General features: G+C 44.2%; 1 protein-coding gene across 1 annotated transcript; it reads right to left on the bottom strand.

Moving 5' to 3' along the window:
• Positions 1-3,565: 3,565 nt before the first annotated feature.
• Positions 3,566-12,646, bottom strand: LOC128448975 (proto-oncogene tyrosine-protein kinase Src). Its single transcript, XM_053431901.1, has 11 exons — positions 12,373-12,646; positions 10,802-10,901; positions 8,534-8,632; positions 8,172-8,275; positions 6,065-6,214; positions 5,785-5,940; positions 5,038-5,217; positions 4,875-4,951; positions 4,589-4,742; positions 4,271-4,402; positions 3,566-3,811 (listed from the first exon to the last, which is right to left on the bottom strand). The coding sequence occupies exons 1-11, from the start codon at positions 12,644-12,646 to the stop codon at positions 3,603-3,605; spliced, it is 1,635 nt and encodes a 544-aa protein (XP_053287876.1). The 3' UTR covers positions 3,566-3,602.
• Positions 12,647-13,047: the final 401 nt, after the last annotated feature.

The raw sequence follows: 13,047 nt of genomic DNA, 5'->3' as shown, positions 1-13,047 counted from the left end.
TTGGCCTCTTCCTCCTCCTGCTCCTCCTCCTCCACTGAGTGTCCTCAGTACTCCTGACAAATACTGCCCCCATGTGGGCAACAACTCCGCCACTCTGAGTGAGGTCAAGGCCCGACTGTCACACCCTCAATCAAAGTGTTCCTGATTTACTGTCCTGTCATCCGAGCCAGTTTCCCAGATGTTGTTAAACCTCGTACACCTGTTGTATTCATACATATATAAGATATCAGAGTGTGTCATGGATATAATAAAGTCCTGGAATATAAAATGTTCTCATTTTACAAAGAGGATCTAAAAGTCAGAAATGAACCTTTCCCTTAATATCCCAGTCACCCAGGCAACTTACACAATGATGATCTGTCACATGCTCAAAGACGACTGACACTTCAGCTCCTTTCAGGTTTCAGTTCTTCACTTTAGCAGAAGAGAAGCCGTGCTCACTTCTCATGACTTCAACTGCTCATACACGATCCAGCTGCTCTCAGCGCTTCAGTTTCAGCTGATATTGTTTTTAAGTTGATGGACGTTAAGAGGTCTTTTCCTTTCAGCCTCCCACTTCAGCAGAGCTCAGATTTCTCCACCTTTCAGTGATTCGTAACCATTTCAACGTTTTAAGTCCTTGTGTTTAGACTTTCCCTTCAACAATCTCAACTTCTGATTATTTCAGCTTTTCAGCAACAGTTTTCTTTAGAAAATGTATCTTTTTCTCAGAAGATTTAATTTGACTCTTTGAAATTCTGTGTGGTAATAATTCCGTGAATGCCGACGCTCTCGTCTCACGCTCACTTCTCTAAACTCGCTGCTCTGCGAGGACGTGACTCATCCCTGTGGCCGTGGGATGTCTCCAGGTTGAAGGACAGCACGCACACCAGCACACACTCTTATCAAAACACATTTGAAATATAATTTATTGCACAACATAAGATCAACATAAAGTGGCACGATACCCATTTCAATCCTGTTACATCAGAAAAAAAAAAAGAAGACAAAAGTTCTTACAAAATGCTCACACCTTCGGTTTAAGATTTTTTTTTGACTTAAGAACAAAATGGCCATACAATTGCAAGATCAGACCAAACTGCATAGATTTATAAAAAAAATAAACAAAGACAAAGAAAGGCCGAGACATTTAAATATGGCACAATCAGCCCTTGGCTACTCATACTTGTCATGAGCCCGTCCACTTCCACATCGTCCCAGTGACTTACAGGAGGTTCAGTGCATTGGAACAAACAAGGGAGGGGGGGGGTTCCCAATTCAAAAGAGGAAAACACTTATTATTTTAGAAACATACGTGTCGAACCCAATTTTTAAATTGTCTTTTTGCAGATATACAGATTTCAAACAGAGTATGATTTTATATTATTAAGTCCAATAATTGAAAAGAATTAAATAAAAACCATTCCATAAGCCTCATTTCCAGTCGCGTCTTATCTTTATGAAACTGTTTTGGGAACAGGTGTGTGTCACTGTAAAAACGTCAGAGTGGAGGTGCACGTAAAGAAGAACTGTACAAAAACAAACTACATGATCGTCACAGTCATTTTTAGATACTATTTACATCTTTGACTTCATTTTTCATCTCGTACCACAGATCAAACTCACTTTGTCCTCGTGGCTTCAGAGTCATACATGTAACTGATTAATGGCCTTCGTCTTTCATCATCGATTCTGGGTGGGGGGGTTTTGCTGCACGTGGACCATCCTCTCTCTCTTATTGCTGCATGACTCGTGTTTTGTGTCTTAATATTATTCGTTGGTATTAATCTATAAATCCGATCTACTGTTTCTGCATCAACTACGTCATAAAAACCAAACCACCATGAAATGTGTGACACTCAACATAAATACCTTCCATTTGAAAGTGGCGTACATGAAAAAAAAAAAATCTACCTTTAAAGAGCTACAGTATGTACAGTATGAGTGAGAACTGACAGCAGTGGATAGCAATACAAAATTAAAATCGGAAGTTGATGGCAAAAAAGGTTCCTAAGTCTGTTTATATGATCCCCTCACCTCACCTGGACCTCCAGTTAAAGGAAACACACACGTGTGGATGTACATTACAGCATAAATACAAACCCAGCCAGTGGTCAAGAGAATAAAACGGCACAAAAGCATGCTAACTGGTCTCAAATCCCCTCTCATAGCAAGTCATAAACACAGTTTTTTATTAGGGTTACCTGATTAAAGTTTTACTGTTTCATTGGGGGCAGCCTGGTTGCATATTTGTTTATGGTCGTAAAAGCTGGGAAGTGAATAAAAACCTTCAGCAAACAGCGTCAGGTTGATCCGTCCTGTCTGCTCAGCAACACAACGCGTCCCGGGGGAAATGGTGCAAAGTTTAAAAACCCAAACGAGCCAGTTGATAGTAAAACAGTATTTACATGGACAGCAGTAAAGAAACGTGATTCGTTTGGCACAGAGCTCAGCAGGCTCGCGCTCTCAGGGTCTTCCCGTCTTCAGCCGAGTCTAATAATAGGAATCGGTTTTCGGTGGCCGTGTCAGCGTCTTTGTGGGTCACATGAACGTTTCACGGCCGATTTACGCCTCTGAGGAAATGAGCTGGTATCTGATAAAAAAAATCGCTCTGCACTGCCGACACAGCAGTCCCCATTATTTTCAAGGAAACTTTCCAGTTAAATCAAGATCAATCAACGACAAGCATTCAAACGCTAGATCGATATGAATCATCGAGAGATAAAGTAAAAGAGAGATAAAGACCCAAAGTTTTATTGAAATTTAAACCAATTCCCAGCGTAACAGCACCTGCCTGTAGTGGTAAATGTATCCTGGAACTACCGTGATAGTGGTGCTAACAAACTCCTCCATTCATAATCGGAGGAAAATAAAGAGAAAACAGGAACTTGAATCTGCTACCGACCCACACGTGAAACCAGGACGTTTATTATCCGAGGAAACATAAATAAAGATGCAAAGAAGAGTTCCAGAGCTGAGTTGTTTGGAGACACTTTGAAGAAGCAGCACTTGAGAAAAACTGGAGAGAGATACTGAAAGTCAGACAGAAATAGAGAGAAGCAGAAAGGATGCAAGGGACGTTTTGAGAGAGACTGACTTTCCTCTGGCACCTGAGCCTCAGCGGCAGTGCTCTTCTGTGGGGGGAGACGGGACCGGACGGGGGTGAGAAGACGCGACAGAAGAGCCGAAGAGGGAGGTGTCGTTAAACAGCTCATGCTCGGCAGAAATATCCTCCCTTGGCCTTCTCTCTTGCTCCGTCCTGATTCGGTTCCTCCCATCAGTGGCACGTAACCGCAAGTGTAGTCCCTCAATCGAATCAGAGCTTTTTGTCCAGCAGGAGTTCTCCTCTTACAGCTACAGGAGAACCTAAAGTAAACAGTGAGTGCTTTCAGGGAGGAGGTTCTCCGGGTTCTTCTGCAGCAGCACGGGGGGGGGGGGGGGGGTTTCTCTGTCAGTGCTTCTCTCGGTTTTGCTTCCACAGAAGAAGTAGAAGTTCCTCCCAGCTGAGTTTCACAGGCTCGGATCCTCTCACAGGCGTTCCTCTGAGGTCGGTTAGTGCAGATCGTTCTGTGTGGAGATTCTCCCCCCCCCCCCCCCCCTCGGGTTCGGTTCAGTGTGTGGTTCTATAGGTTCTCCCCTGGCTGATACTGGGGTTCTGTGGAGGTGAAGTAGTCCTCTAGGAAGCCCTGCAGGTACTCGAACGTGGGCCTCTCCTCCGGGTCCTTCCTCCAGCAGGAGAGCATGAGCTCGTGCAGGGAGCTGGGACAGTCTGCCGGGCAGGGCATCCTGTAGCCGCGCTCCACCTGGTCCAGCACCTCGCGGTTCACCATGCCTGCCGAGAGGAACAGGAAGTGAGATTGAGAGGAAGACAGAACCTCTTCATTCAAAATAAAATCAATATTTGATGGATTAAATTAGCAAAACACCATCATTAAAAAAGATATTGTTTTGTGGCAAGAAATGCTTGATGTTTATAATTTATAAATATACATTTCTACAATATTAAATCATCTATTGTGTAGTTTTCATCATTGTTAGGGGTGCAGTTAAGTCTTTATTAATTATACATCGTTGATATTCTTACATCTATAATCTATCAGAAAACAGTTCAATAAATATTCCTTATTCAATCACATAAGATTAAAATAATCACAACAAATCCTCATATTTCAGTTTCTGGATCCGCTGAGTGGTTAATCGATGAGTTGCCATCTATACCAGAAACTCTTGTTTGAGTGGGCAGCTGTTTGGTTTTATTATACACGTCTATGTATGTTTGTGGACACGTTACCTGGATAGGGGACTCTGCCTTTAGTGGCCAGCTCTGTGAGCAGCACACCAAAGGACCAGACGTCCGACTTGATGGTGAAGCGCCCGTACAGAGCTGCCTCTGGTGCCGTCCATTTGATTGGGAACTTAGCTCCTAAAGGGTCAAAATGATAAAAATAATAAAAAATGGTTACAAGTGAGTAAAGTTTAAATTCAACATGCTGCAGAAAACAGATCAAAAAAACATGTCAGCTCAGATTTTCTCCAACGCGTCTTTTCAGCTTCATCTTCACAGAAGCTTGAGACTGGTCCTCTGTGGAAAGACGCAGCGTGGACTCACCTTGTCTCGCTGTGTACTCGTTGTCTTCGATGAGTCTTGCCAGACCAAAGTCGGCCACTTTACACACCAGGTTCTCTCCCACCAGGATGTTGGCAGCGCGCAGATCCCTGTGGACGTAGTTCATCCTCTCCACGTATGCCATGCCCGCAGCAATCTGCACAGACCGAGCGAGGAGAGAGATTTTATATTAATACGAGTTATATTGAGGGTTTGAGTGTGTGAATTCTGGGTTGTTTTATGGGGCAGAGCACGATAAACTATGTGACAGAAACTTGTGTAATATTACCTGAGCGGACATGTCAACCAGCTGAGGCAGACGAAGCATCTTCCCTGCGTCCCCTTTCAGGAAGTCCAATAAGCTCCCTGTGAACACATGACCAGAGTTACAGTATTAAACGTTTCACGACTACAAAATCAGATATGTTGGCCACCACTGAATTCTGCATCACCATGGCTCATGTACTCTGTCACGATGTAGATGGGCTCCTCGGACACCACGGCGTACAGCTGGACCAGCTTCTCGTGCCGCAGCTTCTTCATCACCTGTGCTTCCTGCAGAAAGGCCTCCGGGGACATGGTGCCTGGCTTCAGGGTCTTGATGGCTACTCGCGTCGTACCGTTCCACGTACCTGTGAGGAAACAGTGTTGTTAGGTTCAGCGTGTAACTTCTTTAAAAAGCTGTTGAACCCCTCATGTCATAATATAGACTTAAAAAAGGAGCAGTTTGATAGCTTCCTCAAATTTGCCCTTTGATAAAAGAGGCAGCTGGTCGGATTAGCTTAGCATAAAGACTGGAAACAGGGGGAGACAGCTAGCCTGGCTGTGTCCAGTGGTATTAATGCTATCTTACTCATCTTCACCTTTCTAATCTATACAAAAACCTAAGAGTAAAACAAAGAGTTGAGAGGGTTGACCAAGACTAACACAAAATATTATTCTAGTGATCATTAGAGGAGCCATTACTGTGCAGATCTTAAACTAGCCTTATCTTCTCATCTCCACCAGGAAGCAGATAATCCCCCTAACTATTAAACCATTCATTTCATTTAAGACATAATATCCTTTACCTAGGATTTCCCTCAATAATACACTTTAAGAAAAGTGCAATCCATCTTTTTTGTTTTGTACATTCAATATAGGAGCTGTTTCAGGGTTTATTTAATTTGTGTAGGAAGGGGAAAGTGTGGAGCACTAACCCATCCAGACTTCTCCAAAGCAGCCCTGTCCCAGTTTCAGGTCGAGGCGGAGCGACTCGCGGGGGATCTCCCAGGCGTCCCTGGCCAGCCCCTGGGTCTGAGGTTTGGCCACTGGACACACGTCTGAGAGAGCGTGGCACAGCCCATCGGAGTGCTCTGAGAGAGGGAGGAGAACGAAAGAGGAAGGGCAGGGTTAGAGCAGCAGGGTTGTAAAACGGTTAAACACCACAGATATCGACATTTGTGAGCTGCTGTAAAGTGCCCGTGTCTGATTACTCACTGCGGTAGTGGAAGACTAGCTGCTGTAGGCTGGTGAACTGGGTGCGGGAGGTGATGTAGAAACCGCCGCTATCCAGCTTCCTGATCTTGTAATGTTTAACATTCAGGCCCTTGGTGTTGTCATAATCCAGCACTGACAGGCAGTAGGCCCCTGAAGAAGGAGGACAGACGGAGACAGGTTAGAACAATAAAAGCATGAGTCCCTCGGCCTGTGCGACAGCTGCTCTCTGGAGTTTTCCTAGCAGCTGTGCTCGTCCCCTCGGGGACCCTGAAGTTCAGCTAACACTTCATGTCCTTGTTCATGGACAAACGCTGGTCAACTCTGAGTTTTTAAAGAAAGGAAAAAAAGGCATAATCATATTCCATCAGAAAGTGGTTTTTAAGAGGTCGTTTTCCTGCCTCATGGTCATAATCCTCCACCAACCACTCACCAAACAGGTTGATTATCTCAGTTCCTGAGTTTTGAAGTATAATAAAGGCCAGAACAGGATCTTTACAGAATATTATGATGATATTTTGAAGTGTACCTTTGACCCTTAAAATAAAAAAACAGCATCCATTTCATTATATCATCATTTAATGATATTATCCTTGCGGACATTTGTCATAATTAGGTTAAGTAAGGTCAAAGCATCCTTAAGTCCAAGTGAACGTTTGCCCGAATTTGAAGAAACTCTCTCAAATCTCATTGAAAACACAAGAAGGGGTTAGGGTTAGCTAAAGGGCCTTCATGCCATGTATGGACCCAACAACAACAACATTAAGTTTATGACATTTTCTGTTTATATATGTGAGCTGAGGTCCTCTGACATTATCCCATAACTAACAGCAGTGGGTCACGACTTGTGTTCTTGTATCCTGCTCTAACATGATATACACACTTCAGGCAACATGTGACCTGCAGGCCTCAGCTCATCCATCACACTGTCAACCGACCATCTAATACACTGACATCTAATACAGGACACATGCTGACGCCATCACTCCTCCTGCCAGAGCTCCTCCTTCTCCTCCCCCTTGAGTCTCCCCCTTTTACTGTTATACCTGCTGTGTGTACGCCTCCCCCCCCCCTCTCAGTGTGTGTGTGTGTTGGGAAAAGAGGGACTCAAAGCCGGGGGGAAATCCAGCACCCTCCTTGGCTGACCTAGTTCTGGCAGTGATTCACCCCTCTCCATTCACAAGCCCCCGTTTCACTCTCCCTTTCCCCCCCCCCCCCCAACACTTCCTTCAAAACAAGCCCCCTACTGAGTCCACCTATGTCACAAGGACCAGCTCTCACTCTCAAGGAAAGACCGTAAATCTCTGCCACAAGCACAGTGGGTGAAAGTGAACAAATGGCTTGATGAGGGGAATACTGCCTGGTAAATTAAGTCCCTGAAGAACTCGTTTCAGTGGAGGATCACATCCGCTGCACAGGGAAAGCTCCCGGGACACCGAGGAAGTGACAAGACTTCCTGTGAGTGCAAAATAAAATGTTCCAGTTTTTAATAATCGTGTTGTGTAATGAGAATTGTGTGGGATAATGCATGTGTGTGTTAACAACCCCTTTTTCTTACAAGATCATTATTTTACAGCTTGATTGGAGCTGCAACAAAACAAATGTTTAAATCTACTACTAACAACTTCATCTATGCGTTAAAAACACAAGCTGAAAATACTTTAAACATTTCTCAGGTTATGACTACTAGTCACAAACATTAAGCTATTTAATTAACTGGCATTTTTGCACTAAAAATGACAAACAACAAGTTATCAATTTAGAGTCTTTCGGTTGACGAGTCTATTGCAGCTGTAAATTTGATTCCCACCGACAATATACACAACTTCCATCTTTCCATTATCGTTACCGCTTCTCCTTTCAGGGTCCCCTGAATCCAACCTGGCTCTAAGTACCATAGAGCAACAGAAGACACCATTCTCTCCAATGCAAGTCAGTGAAATCATCCAAATGAATTTTGAAGCTGTTTGAAGGTAAAATAACTTCAATGTTATTTTAAACACTTCTCAAAATAGCTGAGAGTCCCAGATGAAATAATAGGGAAAGGCAGAGGAGCCAATAGAACCAGCTTGTTAACACCAGTGGACCCTGCGGGATGTGAACCTCTCACCTTTAGTGGTCTCGCTCTCCCTCACCAAGAAGGTTCCTCGTCTGTTCTGCAGGTTCAGAAGGAGCCGCTCTGAGTCCCGACGAGTGATCTTCCCAAAGTACCACCTGCAAAAGTGGGTCACGGAGAACAAGGTAAGCGAGAGGCTACTACTGTGCGACTGGAGCAGCCGGGCAGAGACACACTCAGACGACTGTATAGGACGGGGACATGTGCAGGGACAGTGTCTCTATAATCTGTGTATTAGCTTCTAGACAGATCCTTGTTTTTCTATCTTTAGGTTTTACACTGACTTTAAATCTCTGTAGAGAACGAAAAACCAAGAAACAAAGTGCGAGAGTGAAACAAGGAGGAGGGTAATGTACTCTTCTGCTTGGATGGAGTCGGACGGGGCCACGTAGTTGCTGGGGATGTAACCGCTCTCGCCCGTCGTCAGGGAGCGAGCGAGCCACCAGTCCCCTTCTCTGAAAGAGAGAGAGAGAGAGACCAAAGACAGTCAATAACTAACAGAAAACTGACAGGAGATACTGTTACTATTCGTTAGTTTAATGATCTGCCAATTTAAGAAACAAAATGCTGAAAAATATAACACTGTTGTTCTTATGCTTATGTTTATAATTATAATCAATTATAATTATTATCTGGCTTGAAACCATAATCACCAGTTTGTTACTTGATCTTTTCACTGGATTTGTTGCCAATAAGAATTCATTAACATTAGCCGTCTCCTTTAAATATTATTCTAAATATCTGCACAACAGGATGATTCACATTTGACACGTCTCAGGGAGAAAGTCTATATCTAAGAAAAGTGTATCCTTGACTGAAGACCAACATTGTTCTTTACCAAAAAAACAGACATTGGAAAATCGGTGTTTTACAAAATGCAGATTTCTTTCCACACCATAAAGCGCAGTGATGTGAGGAAAAACAGATTGTTAAAAGAGGAAGTAGACGGACACATGCAACCTTTTGTTCCACACGTGGTCCCCCCCCCCCCCAGCTCATATTTTAGGCTTTAAACTCTATATCCAGATTTATGAATGCACCAAATCCCTCCCCTATTCATCATAGTGACGCTACGAGTTTGACCAAACAAATCCGTGCAGCAGCAGAGGGACTGTGAACAAAAGGTTGCAGAAGATTTCTTATTGCATTAAGTGTTACTGACCTGAAGCTGTACTTTTTCCTAGGAGAAACCATGAAGCATGAGAGAGAAAGAGAGGGGGGGGAGATAACAGACACGGCAGACACATCAAAACACGGCAAGGAGACGCGGCGAAGGCAAAGCAGCAAAGAGAGAGAGAGAGGAGCTGGATGTGGGACGACACAGCGGGGGGGCACGGTTTTCTAAGTTTTAACTTTCATTTGTAATATTTCTTTCAATTCCACAATAGAAGCGTCTGATTAACTTTGCATGAATGGGGGGGGGGGGGGGGGGGGGGAGTTCTTCTGGACTCACTGACACAGTCTCACTCAAGATCTCTTCATGCTTTGTAATGTAGACGTCCTGTTTCCTTGTTTAATATTAATGAAGGATGAATTCATTATGTTTTTCCAGCCCCTGCTGTGTAGTCCCACACTATATGTGTATTAAAAAAAACAGCAGACCAGACTTATGGCAGGTTATGGAAAGAGTGCAGAGGAAAAGACAAAACAAAACACCATTGTTTTGATGTTAAACACGTGTGTGTGTGTGTGTGTGTGTGTGTGTGTGTGTGTGTGAGTTGGGCCGTGGACGCTTTCACTTAGAAACGAATGCACCCGTCTTTTTTATTTGAGTGAAATCTATGTTCTGTTTCTTCAGGGACCGGAGTGGAAATATTGTTATGACAGATTTGTGTCTCAGGCTACATCCATACAAACTATAGTTTCCACACTAACACACCGGAAGACGTATATGCGTGTGTATGTGCTGGTGTACACAGGAAGCATTAGGTTGTTGGTTGCAGAAATGTCGCAGGTTGCTGGAATAACAGCTTGTCTCCTACGCATGTCAGCAGTTGTATCAGCTGTCGGAGAAGACAACAGGGTCAGCTTTTGCGATTCTGCAAATTTAGAATTCTCCGTGTTCTACACTGCAGCCGAGGCTGGTTGTTTTCTTCCGGAGGGGGGGGGGGGGTCATGTGATGGTATCCTGACAAATCAGTGAAGGCTACGTCATGATTGAAAAGACCCAATCAGCAAACAGCAAAGTGTCTACGCAAGAGTTTTTGTGTACGATCTTTCCCGGAGTTTTCAAGCTAAAGCAGGGCCACCATGTGTTTCTCATCTTCTCTGTTTTTGCGGCTCTAAAACTAGTCGTGTGGACTCCAGGTGAATCTGTAGCAGAGTGGATGCATCAGATGAAATCACAGTGTGGATTGCAGCCTCAGTGATTATGATGACGACAGTTGTCTGCTCTGCTTTAGTCAACAGATGGGAGGAATCAGAGTCTGGCGTCTGCGTTGCTCCACAGCCACCGACTGACTCCCACTGCGTTCATTCACACACTCGACTCTGCAAGCTCACATGTGCGTCGACAAATCTGCTCATTTAGATTTTTGTGAAGTTGTGGCATCAGAGAGATAGAGAGAGGGAGAGAGAGAGAGAGAGAGAGAGAGAGAGAGAGGCACAGAGGACGTGATTCTTACGTGTTGTTGACAATCTGCAGCCTGTCGCCTTTCCTAAAGGTCAGATCAGACGCTGTCCGTGACTCATAGTCATACAGCGCCACAAATGTAGTGACACCTCCTGCAGGAAACAACACAAATACACACAAACATGTGAATATATATGTTTAGGGAACAGTGTAATTTAAGACTATGGAACTTCCCTTTTTCTGCTCCTATTCACATTTAACTTCCATAATCCAGCTTTAACAATTCAAATCAGGCCCTTGATAATATTTGCTCTCTCCACTGTAACGCTATAACTCTATTTCGCCCCGCCGCTCCACATCTGTACGAATCTATTTGCCAAAGCCTAATGAGAAATATCGACGTCCAGACCTGCTTGTGACCGATCGCCCGTGAAGGACAGAGCCATCATATCAAAGGTTTTCCAATTTCTGGGTAGCGTTCTCCCCTTTCCTTTTGATGAACCTGTGATCTGAAGCAGGGAACACTCCAGCTCATCATCGATCGGGTCATTAGATGCACGGCGGGGAGAGGCGAGCAGCATCTCCGCTCTCCAGCTACTGGGCAACATTAACCTCAACCATCTGGCCGGGCTAGACACATTAGAGCCAACAGACTTCAAAGTCCAAGAGGAGGTTTAAAGCCTGTTTGACGGCTGATGCTGGGAAAAAGAAACAACTTGCCGATAGCACTCGGTGATAATGGAACTCACTGTGAATCCTTGCTTTAGATGCTGGGCTCTTTTCTAACTGAAAGCAGGTTGACTCTGAGATAAGTCACGATTGCTTTGGTTATAATTTGTTGCTGAAGAAGCAGCTCAACAATTTTCTTGCCAAGATTCAAATGAAAAGTTTGAAACCACATCTGTGTGTGAGATGAAGCTGGAGCGAGGTAACAGCTCAGCACAAAGTGACTGGGAATGGAAACCACCCGCCTGCCTCTGTCTAAAGGTTAAAAAAAAAACTATTCACACAAATTAGACGTGTGAGATAAAGAATGAGGAGTTTCCAGCTCTTTACACTAAACTCACTGGTTGCTGTAGCTTCATATTTAGCACACACATATGACAGTGGTATCGATCTTCTCATCTGACTCTCAACAAAACTACACATAGATGGATTTCCTGAAAGGTGGAACTATTTTAAAGAGCATTGTCACCATTTACAGTCCCACTCTTTGTTCCTCAAAATTACATTTTTAAAAAGGTTTGTCACCAAGAAAATTCCCCTCATGGACTAAAATAGTTTAAATGTTCTACACCTTCCATTCTCATTTCCCCCTCACAGCTGTTGAGGAAACTTTTCCAGCTACTCAGCTCCACCCACAAGTTACCAGGATTGGTTTCTTAGGTTTGTGACATCACCACCACCTGCTTTTTACTGCAGCTTTATGGTGGATATACATGGTGCTGCTTATTTCAAATTAAATGTATTTTTTCATATAAAAGACCCAAGGGGGACATTTTCTGCATGTATAAAAACTTGATTTTCACTGGAGGGGGGACTTAAAAATGTCAAACTCAAGAATAGAACAGTTCATTTCCTTAGTACGTCCAAACTCAACCAATCTCACAACATGTCCTTTACCTGCCAGAGGTCCCCTGTGGGGCGAGGTGATGGTGCCCGTGTGGTCCACTCCTCCGAAAAGAGCCAGCTCAGGAGTGTTGGTCGGCGCGTGGTGGTGCTGCCCTGGATGCCCCCGCCTCCCCGTCCCCACCGCAGGGCTCCTGTTGGGGGTCTGCGTCTGCTGGGAGGGGCCCAGGTGGTGGAAGCGCCCGCTGTCTGAGCCTGTGCCGATGGTGCCGTCCAGGCTCATGGAGCGCTGGCCCGGCTCCTTGGGCTTGCTCTTGCCCGCCCCCATGTGCAGACCTGGGACGAGAGCCAGAGATGAGTATGACTGCAACACTTTAATTCCCAGGGGATAAAAACCAGGCGTCTTTTGCATCGTTAATATCTTTGTGTGGTTGCCAAAGAGAACTGAAATGATTAGTCGACTCTGACAGAATAATGACTGCCAACTCTTTTTATTCATTCATTATATGATAACATCCATTTGTGTTTTTTTCCAAAGCCAAAATATTTGACTTGAAATCTGCTGCTTCTCTGCTTTATGTCTATGTTATTTAAATATCTTAACATTTTTGTAATGGTTTGCCCGAACCCTTATGATCAATAACAAAACTAATTGCAACAATAATTTAATAACTTTTATCCCAAAATCACAACTTTAAAAAAACTCAACTAACCGCTGCCATCAGGTAA

This window comes from Pleuronectes platessa, chromosome 2 (assembly GCF_947347685.1).
Source record: "Pleuronectes platessa chromosome 2, fPlePla1.1, whole genome shotgun sequence".
In the NCBI taxonomy this organism is placed as follows: Eukaryota; Metazoa; Chordata; class Actinopteri; order Pleuronectiformes; family Pleuronectidae; genus Pleuronectes; species Pleuronectes platessa.
The sequence above is the reverse complement of the archived record's forward strand: the minus strand, read 5'-3'. Positions and strand labels throughout refer to the sequence as shown.